Here is a 19,664-nt window from a genome sequence, read left to right on the forward strand (position 1 = left end):
GATTGTGTATCACTCCATGGTTCAAATTGAATAAGTCTGAAATAGAGAAATGTCAAATAAAATTCGAAAAAAAACTTGGCGTTTATGTGTGGTTCACATTCAACATCGGCCCTTACAATTTAACCACCCTTTATATACTTTTTATAGTCGGAAATCGATATTTCGATGTGTTACAAACGGAATGACAAACTTATTATGCCCCCGTCATCTCTCTATATTTCGATGTGTTACAAACGGAATGACAAACTTATTATACCCCCGTCACCTCTCTATGGTGGTGTGTATAAAAAAGTAAGCAATGCATCCACACTGAATGAATCGGTGGCAATAACGTAAACGAGTAATCAAACTAGTTTATTATCATTCGTTTACGTTATTGCAACCAATCCATGCAGTATAGATGCATGAAAGGTAGTGCTACGAGTATAAAGAGAAAATGTTTGTAACCGAGCATGCTTATATTTTAGTGTAGCATCTGAAGGTATAGCTTTGACACCCTTTGTATAAAATTTAACCTTTTCCAACTTTAACATTATGCGAATAATTTCAGCAATTTAATTGTATTATTCCAGCATAAAATGGTCCTTGGTTACATGGTCAACGTTTTGGGCATAGTTCACGATAAAATTTGCAATCCTTCACTTTTTTATGGTATATGGTCCTCGCAAAAGTTTTCGAAAAAATATGCACAGGAATTCATAAAATATACACAACTTTGCAATATTCATTTTATTTGATTTAGTTGAATAACCAACAAAAAAAAAGTTCCTCGAAACAATTTACACAGGGCATACTTTCATGATTCGTGTTACTGAAAAGGCTTACAATGCGAATATTAGAGTTGGGTGCTGTAATCTACACACCAAATTACGTTACATACTTAAAATTCAAAGAATTTTGTGAGGTGCCAGTAAAGTGCAGTTGCAGCCAGATTACGGTAAAAATACATAGAAAAGTTTTGAAACACTCAGAAATGTCACCAGCATTACCGAGAGGTAGTATTCCGCCGCTGAAAAATGGTTTTTTGAGTTTGGAGGAAACTGGAATTGAACCCATGACCCTTTGCATGTCAGGCGAGAATGTTAACCATTGCACGACGGGGGTTCTCTATGGTTGTTGGTATCCAAAAATTCCTTGTATATTTAATTCTCAAAGCACAATTATCAGTAATATTTGTTCTACCCACCTTAAGCTCTATTCCGTACATTTGCCTCTCTGTAGCATATGTGAATAACAACACTGGAGGAACTTGGCAGATGTAAACAACCCATCTATGTTGGACCATATGTAAAAAAACTGCGAAATAATTTACAGAGCATAATCAATTATAAACAAATGTCATTAATTTACGTTATTGTTCTTCGACATGATGCTGTCCAGAAAAAGTCTCAACATAATATATGTTTATTTTTCCAAAAAAAATGCTCAGTAATATACATGATGTGCCCTCGATGTTACTTGTAAGAGTTGCTACGAGTAAAGACCCATGTATTAAATATTGCACTGAGGTAAGAAACACTAGTAGCCTAGACATGAGAAAATATTAAAGCACAGTGGTTTAAATTATTAACAAGTTTTTATAACCTTAACCAGTTATTTAACATTAATCTACCAAAAAATGAGTTGATCTGGCCCTTGGCGTCGGTCTGTCCATATAATTGTTGTTCGCAGGATTCCGGTTGTAATTACACTTGCCAACAGTAGTTTTGTGAATTGGTTCTAGCATAATTTTTCTCATTGATTTTGACCTACTGAACACGAAAATGGGTTTTAAAAAATTTTCTATCGATTGGTTTTCGAGATACAAATTTTTGAACTCTTTTTTTAATTTTTGGAGGTACACTTACAATTTTGAGCATATCTTTCGTCTTCTTTGACCTATTTGATCCTACTACTACTCAAATTAAAGAAAATTGAGCCGCCTACAACTCATTCTCAGAAAATTTTCAAATCGGGTAAGTAGTTTGGATGTTGGCGGCTTAAAAAGGTTAAAAAACGGCGTTTTTTTAGTAAAAATGTGGCAGAAAAAAACCATATAAAAATTCATATAAAATATAAAACACGATGCTAACAGCAATTTTGGGTTTTTTTACGTATAGCTGAAATTTTTAAGAAAATAAGCCCTTACTTAACAAAATCTTACAACAAATTTTTTTGGTAAAAGACCGAAAAGACCAAATCAGATTTCGCTTCCGTTCCAATTGATCGGTGTTAAATTTGGCAGAACGTAATCTAATTCACCACCCATCAAGTGTACTATATTTCATCGGAACCGGTTCTGTTTTATCTATAGAGCCCATATATACGTTTTACCAAATTTCTCCATAAAACTTTTATTTATTAACCGATCTCACTCAGAGTTAGCAAAATATAATTTTCTATAATACCAACTATATGTGCAAGAAATGACAAAAATTTTCTATAGCAAATTTTGTCAAAACGTCATTTCCATAGGAAATTTTATCAAAATTTTATTTCTATAGGGAATTTTGTTAAAATTTTATTTCTATAGAAAATTTTGTCAAACTGTTATTTTTATAGAAAATTTTGTCAAAATTTTATATCTATAGAAAATTTTGTCAAAACTTCACTTCTATAGGAAATTTTATCAAAATTTTATTTCTGTAGAAAATTTTGTCAAAATACTATTTCTATAAAAAATTTTGCTACAGAAATTTTTCTGAAAATTTTATTACTATAGAAAAGTTTCTCAAAATGTTATTTCCATAGAAAATTTTGTCAAAGTTTATTTCCATAGGAAATTTTGTCAAAATTTTATTTCTATAGGAAATTTAGTCAAAATTTTATTTCTATAGAAAATGTTGTCAAAATGTTATTTTTATAGAAATTTTCTCAAAATGTTATTTCCATAGAAAATTTTGTCAAAGTTTATTTCCATAGGAAATTTTGTCAAAATTTTATTTCTATAGGAAATTTTGTCAAAATTTTATATCTATAGAAAATTTGTCAACATTTTATTTCTATAGAAAATTTTATCACAACTTCATTTCTATAGGAAATTTTATAAAATTTTTATTTCTATAGAAAATTTTCTCAAAACTTTATTTCAACAAAAAATTTTGTCAAAGTTTATGTCTATAGGAAATTTTGTCAAAATTTTATTTCTATAGAAAATTTAGTCAAAATTTTATTTCTAAGGAAATTTAGTCAAAATTTTATTTCTAAGGAAATTTAGTCAAAATTTTATTTCTAAGGAAATTTTGTCAAAATTTTATTTCTAAGGAAATTTTGTCAAAATTTTATTTCTAAGAAAATTTAGTCAAAAATTTATTTCTAAGGAAATTTAGTCAGTATTTTATTTCTATAAAAAATTTTGTCAAAATGTTATTTTTATAGAAACCTTTGTCAAAATTTTATATCTATAGAAAATTTTGTCAAAGCTTCATTTCTATAGGAAATTTTATCAAAATTTTTTTCTATAGGGAATTTTTCAAAATTTTATTTCTATAGGGAATTTTTTCAAAATGTTTTTTCTATAGGGAATTTTGTTAAAGTTTTATTTCCATCGAAAATTTTTTCAATATTTTATTTGTATAGAAAATTTTATCAACATTTTATTTCTATAGAAAATTTTTCAAAATGTTATTTCTATAGGGAACTTTGTTAAAATTTTATTTCCATCGAAAATTATTTCAAAATTTTATTTCTACAGAAAATTGTGTCAAAATTTTATTTCTATAGAAAATTTTATCAACATTTTATTTCTATTGGAAATTTTGTCAAAATTTTATTTTTATAGAAAATTTTGAAATTTTATTTCTATAGGAAATTTTGTCACAGTTTGATTTCCATACAATTTTTTTCAAAATTTTATTTCTATAGAAAATTTTGTCAAAATTTTATTTTTATAGAAAACTTTGTACAAATTTTATTTCTATAGAAAATTTTGTCAAAATTAATTTTTATAGAAAATGTTGTCAACATTTTATTTCTATAGAAAATTTTACCGAAATTATATTTTTATAGAAAATTTTGTTAAAATTTATTTTTATAGAAAATTTTGTCAAAATTGTATTTCTATAGGGAATTTTGTTAAAATTTTATTTCTATAGGAAATTTTTTCAAAGTTTGATTTCCATACAATTTTTTTTAAAAATTTTATTTCTTTAGAAAATTTTGTCAAAAGTTTATTAAACAAAATATAAAGAATTATACCAATCTACGAAACAGTAAAAAATCTAACATTTTTGGTAGAATTTTACCAACTGTGTCAACCGTGTGCCTAAGCATTATGTTACAGCTGGCAACATTTTTGGTGTTTTGGTCGAAACTATGTCGAGAACCGACGACGAAGAATTAACCGCTCTATAAAAGTAAGTTTTTCGTCTGAATTCGTATTCAAAATACACGTATTTACTAAGTAAAGTGTCGTCAAAATGTTAAGAAAATATGTCCTTCTACGAGAAATGTCATTCTGGTAGAAGGACACATTCGTCTTCAAAGGTAAATATATAGTCAGAAAATTTTTATAAATACTTTATAGAATTCACAACAAAATACATCATGAGCTTTGTTAGCATTTCTAAAATAAAACCAGCACAAAACAAATACGCGACTTAGCAATTATTCATGGCCATGAGTGCTTGTTAAAAAGTTTATATTTTTCCTATAAGCCAAGAAGAGTTTAAGGGTTTTTTTTTGGTAATAATATTAATGAGTATCCATACATTCCTCACATTGTGTCGGTTGATCATTTTTATACCCTCCACCATAGGATGGGGGTACATTAAACTTGTCATTCCGTTTGTAACACATCGAAATATTGCTCTAAGACCCCAGAAAGTATATATATTCTAGTTCGTGGTGAAATTCTGAGTCGATCTAAGCATCTCCGTCCGTCCGTCCGTCTGCTGAAATCACGCTAATTTCCGAACGAAACAAGCTTTCGACTTGAAACTTGGCAAAAGTAGTTGTTATTGATGTCGGTCGGATGGTATTGGCAAATGGGTCATATCGTTTCATATAAAGGGACCCTCAGATTTGGCTTGCGGAGCTTCTAACAGAAGCATATATCATCCGATCCGCCTAAAATTTGTACATGGTGTTGGTATATGGTCTTTAACAACCATGCAAAAAGTGGTCTCCATCGGTCCATAATTATATATAGCCCCCATGTAAACCGATCCCCAGATTTGGCTTACGGAGCCTCAAAGAGAAGCAAATTTCATCCGATCTTGCTGAAATCAGGTACATGGTGTTGGTATATAGTCTCTAACAACCACGCAATTGGTCCACATCGGTCCACAATTATATATAGCCCCCATATAAACCGATCCCCAGATTTGGCTTGCGGAGCCTCAAAGAGAAGCAAATTTCATCCGATCCGCCTGAAACTTGGTACATGATGTTGGTATATGGTCTCTAACAACCATGCAAAAATTGGTCCACATCGGTTCATAATTATATATATCCCCCATATAAACCGATTCCCAGATTTGGCTTGCGGAGACTCTAAGAGAAGCAAATTTCATTCAATCCGGCTGTAATTTAAAACATGGTGTTAGTATATGATCTTTAACAACCGTGCCAATATTGGTCCATATCGGTCCATAATTATAAACCCCCTATAAACCGTTTTTAAGATTTGACCTCCGGAGCCTCTTGGAGGAGCAAAATTCATCCGACCCGGTTCAAATTTGGAACGTGGTGTTAGTATATGGCCGCTAACAACCATACCAAAATTGGTCCTAATCGGCCTATAGCTGTATATAGACCGTCTCCATTCACACAAAAATTGGTCCATATCGGTTCATAATCATGGTTGCCACTCGAGCCAAAAATAATCTACCAAAATTTTATTTCTTTAGAAAATGTTGTTAAAATTTTATTCGGTTCATAATCATGGTTGCCACTCCATCCAAAAATAATCCACCAACATTTTATTTATATAGAAAATTTTGTTAAAATTTTATTTCTATAGAAATTTTTTTCAAAATTTTATTTCAATAGAAAATTTTGTCAAAATTTTATTTAAATAGAAAATTTTGTTAAAATTTTATTTTTATAGAAAATTTTGTCAAAATTTTATTTCTTTTCAAAATTTTATTTCTTTAGAATATGTTGTTAAAATTCGATTTCTATAGAAAATTTTGTCAAAATTTTATTTCTTTAGAAAATGTTGTTAAAATTTGATTTCTATAGAAAATTTTGTCAAAATTTTATTTCTATAGAAAATTTTGTTAAAATTTTATTTCTATAGAAAATTTTGTCGAAATTTTATTTCTATAGAAAATTTTGTCAAATTTTTATTTCTTTAGAAAATGTTGTTAAAATTTGATTTGTATAGAAAATTTTGTTAAAATTTTATTTCTATAGAAAATTTTGTCAAAATTTTATTTCTATCGAAAATTTTGTCAAAATTTTATTTCTATAGAAAATTTTGTCAAAATTTTATATCTATAGAAAATTTCGTCAAACTGAATTATATACGTATTTGATCGATCTTTTTTGATTTAATATATACCACGTATGGACTTACATACAATTTAGAAGATGGTGCTAGGAGGTTTTAAGATACCTTGTCATCGGCAAGCGTTACCGCAACTCAAGTAATTCGATTGTGGATGGCAGTTTTTAGAAGAAGTTTCTACGCAATCCATGGTGGAGGGTACATAAGCTTCGGCCTGGCCGAACTTACGGCCGTATATACTTGTTCTTACGATTCACTGTCTAGAATGGGACACATATGTCTGTCGGTACCTTTTTAGAAAAACTTTGTAGCCGAATTAGTTAGTTTAAACCGTTATCGATAGAGGATGCGTTGATACACATTATACCAAAAATGCAGCCACCTCAATATAAAAAAAATATTTAGTGAAAAATCCAGATGTTTTATTTTTTTCACTTTCCCACACACAAAGTACGGAATAATACCCCAATTTCAATTAACAACTTCATAACTACATGTGTTCTGCGTCGATAGAATCTATTCTTTTGAAAATTATTGGATAAAAAATGTAGATTTTACAACTGAAATACGAAATGGGACATATATGTCCCATTCGTCATCAAAGGGTTCATGCAATGCGGGCATGCCAAAAAAATCGTATGCGGCTAGGCAACTTTTTCTAAGTAGCTGAGGACGTTTGTGGGACAAAAACTTCCAATACACCCATTTTCATAAAAATAAAATTTATAACGATCTAGGTAATTAATTAATAATCCGAAATACAGTTTTTAATATTTTCTGACAGATTTCAAGATTGACAACAAGACACTCGGAACTCAAGGAAGACATTACAGTTATTACATTACGGTTGATTGATTTATTTACACGTTACCCGTTATTGCTATGTTATGCTCTTTCAGATTTTCTTCCGGGGCATACGAAAGCCTGTAGCAAAAATAAATGTTATATTGCAAACATCCATGCAGTGAAATACCTGATGATTGCTTCTGGAAGCAAAATATTCTATGAAAACTTTTAACTGAACTAAATGGGAAGAGAGAGAGAGAGAGAAACATACAGGATAGTATAGAGAATGAGAAAATGGCAATAACTTTGTCGGAAAGTCATTTCAATTTTAAATCAGTTGTAAATACAAATACAAGGAAAATTCTCCATTACATACACTCGAAAAAAGTGAAACATCCAGTACACTAAAAGAGAAATAATTTAGCTTTATTGTAGTTCATGGAAATTATTATTATTTTTATAATCTTTTGTATAGGTTAGTTAAATTAACTAAAAACTGGAGAAACCAATTTTACACTAATACAGCATAAATTTCTATCCCCCACGAAATAGTTCAGAATTTGTAAATATTTGTAAATTTTACCTCTTCAACTTCGTATGGTGGTGAATATTTTTTTTGTCAATTTTGATTCCGTTTTTTTTTCTCCTTCAAACTACGAAATTTTATTTTACAAATGAAAAAAATTTATTATTTCTAATAATCGATTTAAATATTTGTGTGATATCGGCGTTTGTAATACAGTTTAATTAATTTTTTTTTTTAAATCAGTCTACATTTTTTTATTGGTTGGTTAACTTTTTTTGAGTGTACACATGTAAACATCACTTAGAGCCATATACGATTGCATGTGCATATTAAGTGAAAAATAACCACACTAAAATGAAATATCATTGCGATGGCAATGGGAAAATATTCTTGAATACTAGAATATGGTACAAATTCGATGGTATGAAGTATGTGTGAGTTAGCAACGCAAATAGCGTTATTGTTAATGTTAATGAACCACACGAGAGAACTGAAATCTAATGGGTAGTTAGTCCATAATGGATTCGTTCGATTACTAAATTGGGGCATTATGGTGAAAAATAAGGTTATTTGGGTGAACACTTTCAAAGTCGGGCGATACATATATATGGGAGCTATATATAAATCTAAACCGATTACAATGATTCTTGGCAGGTATAGTTAGAGCTATATAAGATTCGATTTGGCCAACTTTGACTCAGATCGATTAATAGAATAAGGATTCATGACCAAATTTGGGAAAATCAAGTGATACAGGCCTTGAATTAGATTAAGTTTTGCCAAATTTTACGGCGATCAGTTAATAAGGAAGCGCAATCTGACCCCATTTATAGAAATTGGGCGATACATATATATATGGAAGCTATATCTAAATTTGATAGCGTTCGTCCTTGTTCCCAACAAAAAAAAAAATGCCATTTACCAAATTTAAAAAAAGTTAATAATCGCGTCTGGAATCTTGCTAATAACAAATATATGGACAGACCGAAAAACGGACACCAAGGTCTAGATCGACTCAGGAGCACGGTTGCCACTTGTACCAACACTAATCTATCAAACTTTGAATGGTTAGCATGCCCGCCTTGCATACACAAGGTCGTGGGTTCTATTCTTGCTACGACCGAATACCAAAAAGTTTTTCAACGGTGGATTATCCCACCTCAGCAATGCTGGTGACATTTCTGAGGGTTTCAAAGCTTCTCTAAGTGGTTTCACTGCAACGTGGAACGCCTTTCGGACTCGGCTATAAAAAGCAGGTCCCTTGTCATTGAGCTTAACGTGGAATCGGGCAGCACTCAGTGATAAGAGAGAAGTTCACCACTGTGGTATCACAATGGACAGAATAGTCTAAGTGAGCCCGATACATCGGGCTGCCACCTAACCTAACCTAACTTTTAAGAAAATTTTACCAAAAATCTGCCTAATTAAAAAAAATCTATATTGAAGTTTTGTTCAAAATTTTGTGGTTTGTGTGAAAGAATATTTTTTCTTCGAAAGATATGTTTTGTTATTTCATTTTGGAAGTTTATTTCAGTTACTACTTTTACAAAAAAGAAAAACTTACTCACAATCGACTTTAAAAGTAAAACCTAACTCGAAAATTAAAACTTTTAAAAATATTGAATTTATAGAAAATGTTCCAACATTTTATTTTTATACATATTTTTGTAAAAATTTTATTTCTGTAGAAAATTTGGTTGTAATTTTATTTCTATAGAAAATTTTGTCGGAATTTTATTTCTATAAAAAATTTAGTCCAAATTTTATTTCTAAACTACATTTTGTCAAAATTTAATTTCTATACAAATTTTTGTCAAAATTTTATTTCTTTCGTTTTGTTTTGTTATTGTTGTTTTTTTTTAAATCATTATTGTTGTGTTTGATTTCAGCTTATTTATTAACCGAACTTGTTTCTGTAAAAATTTTGTCAAAATTTTATTTCTAATATAAATTTTCTGGAAATTTTATTTCTTAAATAAATTATGTCATAAATTTATTTCTATAGAAAAACTTGTTGACATTTTATTTCTATAGAAAATTTTGTCGAAATTTTATTTCTATAAAAAATTTTGTCGTAATTATATTTCTAACTAAATTTTGTCGAAAATTTGTTTCTATAGAATATTTTGTCACAATTTTATCTCTATAGAAAATTTTGTCACAATTTTATCCCTATAGAAAATGTTATCAAAATTTTATTCCTATAGAAAATTTTGTCGAAATTTTATTTCTAAAATAAATTCTGTACAAATTCTATATCCATAGAAAATGTTGTCAAAATTTTATTTCTATAGAAAATTTTGATGAAAGTTTATTTCTTAATTGAATAATGTCATAAATTTATTTCAAAAGAAAATTTTGTTGAAATTTTATTTCTATAGAAAATTTTGTCGGAATTTTATTTCTATAAAATATTTTCTCGTAATTTTATTTCTAAACTAAATTTTGTCGAAATTTTATTTGTATAGAAAATTTTGTAAAAATTTTAATTTGCATACAATTTTTTGTCAGAATTTTATTTCTATAAAAATTTTATGCAAATATTATTTCTAAAATAAATTTTGTCAAAATTTTATTTCTTTACAATTTTTTGTCAAAACTTTATTTTGTTTTGTTATTGTTGGTTTTGTTCTTTAAGCATTGTTGTTGTTTTTTTATTTCAGCTTAAAACCATACATTGACTAAACTACAAGAGTAGCTTAACCAACAGAGGAAAAGAATGTTTGTCAAATTTATTTGGGCAAAGCCCTATAGACTGCAAGATGGTTGGATGGACGCACGTTTCGGAATTACCACATTCCTCATCAGCATCCTCTACTTGCAGCAAAACTATCAACCAATTATCAGAATAAATTCAGGCAGTTTATTAAACCCAACAAAAACCACACTTGAACCCTCCGAAAAAAGGTTTTACATTGATAGCCGGCTTATGCCGAAATAAACTCGAAACAAACATATCTCTTTTCCTATGCCACTGTCAAATCATCGATTTGAATTCACATGGCTGGGTTTATTTTTGCTGCAAGTAGAGGATGCTGATGAGGAATGTGGTAATTCCGAAACGTGGGTCCATCCAACCATCTTGCAGTCTATAGGGCTTTGCCCAAATAAATTTGACAAACATTCTTTTCCTCTGTTGGTTAAGCTACTCTTGTAGTTTAGTCAATGTATGGTTTTAAGCTGAAATAAAAAAAAACAACAATGCTTAAAGAACAAAACCAACAATAACAAAACAAAACAAATGGAAAAAGAAGAGGAGGCATGCTCAAAATAAACCCAGCCATGTGAATTCAAATCGATGATTTGACAGTGGCATAGGAAAAGAGATATGTTTGTTTCGAGTTTATTTCGGCATAAGCCGGCTATCAATGTAAAACCTTTTTTCGGAGGGTTCAAGTGTGGTTTTTGTTGGGTTTAATAAACTGCCTGAATTTATTCTGATAATTGGTTGATAGTTTTGCTGCAAGTAGAGGATGCTGATGAGGAATGTGGTAATTCCGAAACGTGCGTCCATCCAACCATCTTGCAGTCTATAGGGCTTTGCCCAAATAAATTTGACAAACATTCTTTTCCTCTGTTGGTTAAGCTACTCTTGTAGTTTAGTCAATGTATGGTTTTAAGCTGAAATAAAAAAACAACAACAAAACTTTATTTCTATAAAAAGTTTTGTCGAAATTTTTTCTAAAATAAATTTTGTGGTAATTTAATTATGTCATAAAATTATGTCTATAGAAAATCTTGTTGAAATTTTATTTCTATAGAAAATTTTGTCGAAATTTTATTTCTAAAAAATTTTGTCGAAATTAAACTAAATTTTTTCGAAATTCTATTTCTATAGAAAATTTTGTCAAAATTGTATATCTATGGAAAATGTTGTCAAAATTTTATCTCTACAGAAAATTTTATCAAAATTTTAGTTCTATAGAAAATGTTATCAAAATGTTATTTCTATAGAAAATTTTGTCAACATTTTATACCTATAGAAAATTTTGTCAAAATTTATTGCTATAGAAAAATTTATCAAAATTTTATTTCTATAGAAAATTTTGTCGAAACTTTATTTCTAAAATAAATTCTGTACAAATTCTATTTCTATAGAAAATTGTATCAAAATGTTATTTCTATAGAAAATTTTGTCGAAATTTTATTTCGAAAATAAATTTTGTGGAAAGTTTATTTCTTAACTAAATAATGTCATAAATTTATTTCAATAGAAAATTGTGTTGAAATTTTATTTCTAAAATAAATTTTGTCTAAAATTTTGTCCAAATTTTATTTCTACAAAATATTGTTGAAATTTTATTTCTATAGAAAATTTTGTCGAAAGCTTATTTCTATAAAAAAAATTGTCAAAATTTTATTTCTATTGAAAATTTTGTCGAAATTTTTGTATACAATTTTTTGTCAGAATTTTATTTGTATAAAACAATTTTGTACAAAAATTATTTCTAAAATAAATTTTTTTTATTTGTATACAAATTTTTGTCAAAATTTTATTTCTATATGAAGTTTTGTCGAAATTTTATTTCCAAAATGAATTTTATGGAAATTTTATATCTTAAACAAATTATTTCATACATTTATTTCTACAGAAAATTTTGTTGAAATTTTATTTCTATAGAAAATTTTGTCGTAATTTTATTTCTATAAAAAATGTTGTCGAAATTTTATTTCTTAACTAAATTTTGTCGAAATTCTATTTCTATAGAAAATTTTGTCAAAATTTTATCTCTATAGAAAATGTTATCAAAATTTTATTTCTATAGAATATTTTGTCAGCATTTAATAGCAATAGAAAATTTTTTTAAAATTTTTATTTGTATAGAAAAATATCTCAAAATTTTATTTCTATAGAAAATTTTGTTAAATTTTATTTCTAAAATAAATTCTGTACAAATTCTATTTCTATAGAAAATTTTATCAAAATTTTATTTCTATTGAAAATTTTATTTCGAAAATAAATTTTGTTTTAAGTTTATTTCTTAAATTAATAATGTCATAAATTTATTTCAATAAAAAATTTTGTTGAAATTTTATTTCTATAGAAAAATTTGGCGGAATTTTATTTCTATAAAATTTTTTTTCGAGATTTTATTACTAAAATAAATTTTGTCGAAAATATCATACCAAACTTCATTAACAATGCAACCAAACACACATATACCATTTTCAAAACACACAAAAACAAAAATATCCCGCCAAATATCGAGAGAACATTACACAGGTATACCTATAACTTTCACATGAAAATCTTAAAACTACTAATAGAGTATAAACACAAACAAATACACGAAAATCGACAAAACATTCAAACCGCGCAAACTCAACTGACACAGCTTTTATCACAACAAGATTTATCGTTGTACTTGGAGAGTGAAAACACTCTGTACAACAGCGTGACACACAAGAACAAAACAACACACATTAAAAAGCTAGATGTACTTAAACAACAACACAAAAAACAGCTTAACATTAGAACTCATAACGACTGGTTTGTGAATAAGACAGAGAAAGACATACCGAGAGAAGTGCAATGGATTCTCTCACTGGGTCCAAAACATGCTCTCCCGCATAACAATAAAAGTTTTCCACTATTACAAGTTATCGCCGAAGGAGAAGATTGTGTACAGACAATTGAGAGCAGAGAGGAACAAGAGATGGCGAGAACAAAATTGACAACATTGATAAACGATCATTTACGAAGATCACAAATGAGCTTAAGAGATAAATACATATCAAGCACAGTGGTACAGACACGACAATATTTAAAGGAAAATGATGACATTCTAATTCTTAGTGCTGACAAAGGGGGAAAAACGGTTGCAATGAATAAAATTGACTATGATCAAAAGATGAAAGAAATATTACACGATATGTGTACGTACAAACGAATAAAAATTGATCCCACCTCTAGACTCCAAACGAAGAACAACAAATTAGTGGAAAAACTTTACAATCTCAATATTATTACCGAACAAGAGAAAAACAAGTTGACAAGCAGGACCGCAGTAGCTCCAAGGATTTACGGACTTCCAAAAATACATAAGGAGAGCACACCATTAAGACCTATTTGTTCTTCGATAGACTCGCCATCGTACAATTTATGTAAATACATAGTAGGTATATTAAGAAATATAACACTTGACTCTAAATATAATGTTAAGGACTCTGCGGATTTTAAGACAAGATTGGAAAATATGACGATTGAAGATGATGAAGTTTTAATATCCTTTGACGTGGTGTCATTATTTCCAAGCATTCCGGTAAAGCTAGCAATTCAGACGATTGAAAGAAAATGGACCATAATTGAGCAGTATACGAACATGACGAAGGATTTATTCATAGATTTAATTACATTTTGTATCAAGGACACCAGATATTTTAAATTTGAGGACAAGATTTATGAGCAATTAAAAGGTATGCCAATGGGTTCCCCTGTTTCACCAATTGTAGCAGACATTATTATGGAGGAACTTTTAGACGAAGTATTTAAAAATATTACTAAACCACCGATATTAACAAAATACGTAGATGACATCTTCGCAATCATAAAGGCATCAGAAGTCGACGAAACACTAAAGGCCTTAAACTCATTTAATAGACAAATTCAATTTACAAAGGAATTAGAACAGGACAATAAACTACCATATCTTGACGTAATAATACATAGACAAGGAAACCAACTGAGACTAAATTGGTACCAAAAACCAACGGCTTCTGGGAGACTGCTCAATTTTTACTCTAAGCACAGTAAACGTATAATAATCAATACAGCGACAAATTTCATACGAAGGATATTTAATATTAGTGATCCAGAATTTCATTCTGAAAATGAAAATAAAATTAAACGAATTCTCCAAGACAACAATTTCCCACAACGAACGATATATCAACTCTTATCGTAAGTGAAAGCCAACCTACACAACAACCGAGAATTGACCAAGAAAAAGGATTCAAAAATATACAAACCAGTGACATATATACCAAACTTCTCCGAGAGACTGTCCAAGTCTGACATATACAATAAAGAAAAATATCAACTCGCGTTAAAAACTACAAACACTGTCAACGGATTATTTAGTAAAACAAAAACAAAAATTAAGAATGAAGACCAGCACAACGTAGTATATAAGATAAAATGCAACGGTGACAAATCCAACTTATGCCAAAAGACATATATTGGTACGACAATGACAAAATTAAAAACAAGATTGTCTTCACATAAATCGGATAAAAAAACAACAGACAAACCAATGGAACAAAAAACAGCACTTGCGGCCCACTGTACATTGACTGGTCACAAACCTAACTTTAATAACGTAGAAATCCTATGCAAGGAAAACAACTACAGACGAAGATTTACTCTGGAAATGTTACACATAATTAACACTCCCACTAACGAGAGAATAAACTATAAAAAAGATATTGAGAACTGCGCGAGAATATATCGACATACGATACAAAAACACAGGAGAAATTGATCACCAGTAGAAAACCAGACAGCGAAGTAACAAGACATCGGATAAAATGTAAATGACAATAGTTTAACTTTAATTTGTGAATTTTGTAATTAACTTTTGTTTAATTTTGTAAATTGTAGCCTTGAAAACGGTCTGACGAAGTCAACCGAAATATCGGAAAATAAAAAACTAGAAACCAACAATTTCGAGTTTAATTTATAGACCTACAGCCGAGATTATGAGATAAAAATCATAAAAATTAAAATAAAAGGTCAACAATATCAACAAAAAACAGAAAATCTATTTCTATAGAAAATTTTGTCCAAATTTTATTTCTATATAGTATTGTCGAAATTTTATTTCTACAGAAAATTTTGTTGAAAGCTTATATCTATAAAACTTTTGTCAAAATTTAATTTCTATAAAAAAAAATTTATCAAAATCTTATTTCTATAAAAAAAAATTGTCGAAATTTTATTACTAAAATAAATTCTGTACAAATTCTATTTCTCTAGAATATTTTGTCAAAATTGTATTTCTATAGAAATTTTTGTCAAAATTTTGTTTCTATAGAATAGTTTGTCAAAATTTTATTTCTATTGAAACTTTTGTCAAAATTTTATTTCTGTAGACCATTTTGTCAAAATTTAATTTCCATAGAAAAATGTCTATAGACTATAGAAACTTTTCTCAAAAAAAATATTTTGTCAAAATTTTATGTATATAACAATTTTATCAAAATATTTATTCCTATAGAAATTTTTCTCAAAATTTTATTTCTATAGAAACTTCTGAAGAAAATTTTTTCAAAATATTAGTTCTATAGAAAATTGTTTCAAAATTTTATTTGCAATGAAAAACTTGTCAAAATTTTATTTCTTAGGTCGAAAACCTTAATTGTTAGTACCTTTATTTTGTATTTATTTTCATAATTTATTATGATTTTAAATAAACTAATAATAATAATTTTCTATAGAAAGTTTTGCCAAAATTTTATTTCTATAGAAAATTTTTGTGAAGTTCCTCTAAATTGGAGCGAAAAATCTACCAAACATCAAGAATTCTACCAAACAGTAGAAAATCTACCATTTTTGATAGAATTCTACCAACTGTGGCAACCGTGCTCAGGGGTATCTATATATATAAAATTCAATCTATGTTTGTTTATTTGTTTGTTTGTTTGTTTGTTTGTTTGTTTGTTTGTTTGTTTGTTTGTTTGTTTGTTTGTTTGTTTGTTTGTATGTACCGAGTTGGCTCCGAAACGGCTGAACCGATTTACTTGAAACTTTCAGAGATCGTAGGGGGCGTTCATGTGGTGAAAATAGGGTACCTCATTTTTGGACACCTGGTCGCGGAGGGGGACCTCCCCTTTGTCCGACTTTTTGAAAATTGAACCAAAGTTGACCGATTTGCTTGAAATTTTCATTGAGGGTTGGGGTTGGCATCTAGATAAAGATCCGCTACTTTATATTTCGATATTTGGTGGCGGAGGGGGATCTCCCCTTTGTTCGATTTTTTTTAATGTACAGTGAAAAAACTAAAATTATTTGAGATTTACAAAGAACATGCGGTGAGGTTATGGAATTAATATGGGGTACCTGATGATTTCATATGTGGACGGGGAGGGGGACCTACACCTTGCCCTACTTTTTGAAACTTGGAACAAAATTATGCGATTTGCTTGAAATTTTCATTGAATGTTGAGGTTGCCATCTAGACAAAAATCCGCTACATTATTTTTCGATATTTGGTCGGGAAGGGGGACCACCCCTTTGCCCGACTTTTTTTTTAAGTACAGTGAAAACAAAACTAAACTCCCCCGACTGAAATTTTACGGAAAAAATGGGTGAGGTTATGAAATTTATATCAGGTTCCTGATTTTTTTAATAAAAATAAAAGGGCATAGGGAGACATCCGCTTCTCTTAAGTAAATTCTTAAGTTGTCTTGAAATTTACAAAGGCGATGGGGGAAGGTTATGAAAGAAGGGGCAACCTTCCTTGCCCCACACTTGAAGGAAAGTTTCAAGAATTTTCAGGGAAGGTTTGGGGTGCTATTCACTACGGTGTTTGTCGATATTGTATCGTGGAAAGTGACGTCCCTTTAAAACAATAGAGCAAAATTTAAACATCTCCGATCTACTTGAAATTTACAGGGAACGTGGGAGGAGGTGATTAAATTTATACATGATTTTTAAATTAGTATATGAGTTTTCGATATCTGGTTGGGGAAGGGGAAAATTTGAATAAACTTTGTCGATTTACTTCGATAGAATTTATAGGGACCATTGAGTAGTTGTGAAATTAATATAGGGGTACGTCATAGTCCGATATCTGGTCGGAGTGGAGCGAAGGTGGGGAGAGGGTTCCCTTTTGTCCGTTTTTTTTTTTTTTTTTTTTCTTAAATTGAAAGTAGAGGGTTGTCCGTAAATGGGAACTCGGTACATAATTTTATGATTTTTGAACAAGCTTCTGCCAGACTTCTTTTTAGTAAAGAACTTAAATTTACATGAAATTGGCAGCGAACGTAGAGGGTGCATCATTTTCCAACATTTTACCAAATGTTAATGTGGTAAAAATTTGTGCTACTTTTGCTTATTCCTATTTATTGAATTGGAAACAGTGATTCTTTGTATGTTATGTTATTATAATATAGTGCTTAATTTTCAGATATGTTGAGGAGAAGGATACATTTCCATACTTAAAATTCACAAGAAATATAGAAGATTGTACAACTACTTGAATACAGAACATTATTTACAAAATTTGGAGGAAAGGGTACACCCTCTCCCCGACATTTTTTAAGACGAACCGTTTTACATATGCATATCCGCCGTATTTGTATCTATAAATGAAAAAGCAGGTAGTCCGATTTGTTTGAAAGAATTCAAATCTTTTCGAATTTGTTTTCAGTACGAAGGATATAGTTGACTAAGTTAACACAAAATGTTCCTACAAAAACACTTCGGAAGGCGCAGCGAAGCGGGCCGGGTTACGCTAGTTACGGTATATATTTTAAAATCAACATTTCTGGTACGCCCAAAGGTTTTATTCCCTGACCACTATGGATTGGGGGGTATAGTGAAGTGGTACATATTTAAAACAATAACTTAATAATACCAAATACAAAACAAAGGCTGATATACTACGCCCTTACATTGCTCTTTCCTCATCTCATATCGTCTTATCTCATCGGACCAGTCACCTGATCCAATCTAACTATTTTTCGCCTGTGGCTCATGGAGTGTCCTATATGTTTCCAGAAAATATTTAGATTTCTAGTAAATCATCTGCTTCTACCAAATCTTCACTACTTAAATGTGATACCTCGAGAAGATAAGGCAATTAACGAAATTGATTGAATTTTCGTTTTTCGTTAGCAATTTTCTACAAATCTTCCAGTTTAGTTTTATGTGCCTTAAAAGGACTTGCAGAAATTAACTTAACAATTTCAACAAACATAAATTCAAGCGAATCTATTTGAAGAGATTTCTAGAATCCCAAAACTAAGAACAACTCTTCAACATTCCGAGCAAAAAGGGCATAAACTTTTTTCCATATCATTGGAGTTTTTGTATTCCCCTTTGTCGCCATAGAGTGGTTAACTTTATTAAAGGTAACCCAATAGAGTAAAAGTTTTTCTGCATTGTTTTTTTTTTTTTTTTTTTTTTTGTTTGAGATGCATCTCAAGCTTTTTTTTTGGGATTTTTTAGTTGCTTGGTTACTTTATGAGATGCATGTTTGGCAACAACTTTCGCTTCTCAAACGCACCAACAACTATAAAAAAACAGGATGAGGTTATGGTAGAAATATCTACCGTTAAAGCCTCAAATGTTTTTTGTTTTGTTACTCTTCCTCACAAAAAAAAAAAATAGAGCAAAATAGGCAAAACTTTGCTTACTCCAGTAGAAAGATGTAAAATGTAGTGAACTTCCGTTTCCTGTTGGAGTCAATGTGCAGCGCTTATGTGATACTATGGTCATGTCAACACTGCCGTTAGGAATTGCGATGGCTTCCAAGTCACGAGAACTCTTTCCCACTAAAATTCTATAGAGAGGGAAGGCTAAGTTTTGGACATTAGTTCGTAACATCCGTATATTGGACCTTAGAGATTTCAATGAAAAAAGTTTGTTTGCATGTGTTTTATAAAAGGATATCGCAAAATACAAAATTCAAATGTTCACTTTAGTGAATTTGGTGGAGAATTAAAGAGTTTTTTTTTATGGGTGGGGTAAATGGAAAATTCCTGGCTTAACGAAATAAAATAATTATTGCAAATCAGAACAATAGTATCATAGATCAAATGTAATAGAATGTTCGGAAAAAACTTTGGGTAATTATCATAGAAAAAAATAAAGACTTTATTCGCTGAACCAAACTTTTGTCGTTAAATTTTTGTATTGAGAAGCAAATAGTCGACTTTTCGAAAAGCTAATTTTTCAACCTTTTACAAAGCTGCAAATGA

The 19,664-nt window shown here is 29.5% G+C and overlaps 2 protein-coding genes across 2 annotated transcripts in view; one reads left to right on the forward strand and one right to left on the reverse strand.

The window, feature by feature from the left end:
- LOC142225126 (uncharacterized) overlaps positions 1-19,664 on the reverse strand; it is a 979,687-nt gene that overhangs the window by 378,072 nt on the left and 581,951 nt on the right. The gene's annotated exons all lie outside the window — the stretch shown is intronic.
- Positions 974-18,804, forward strand: LOC142225127 (uncharacterized). Its single transcript, XM_075294903.1, has 3 exons — positions 974-1,166; positions 13,011-14,398; positions 18,796-18,804. The coding sequence occupies exons 1-3, from the start codon at positions 974-976 to the stop codon at positions 18,802-18,804; spliced, it is 1,590 nt and encodes a 529-aa protein (XP_075151018.1).

This window comes from Haematobia irritans, chromosome 2, assembly GCF_050003625.1.
Source record: "Haematobia irritans isolate KBUSLIRL chromosome 2, ASM5000362v1, whole genome shotgun sequence".
NCBI lineage: Eukaryota > Metazoa > Arthropoda > Insecta > Diptera > Muscidae > Haematobia > Haematobia irritans.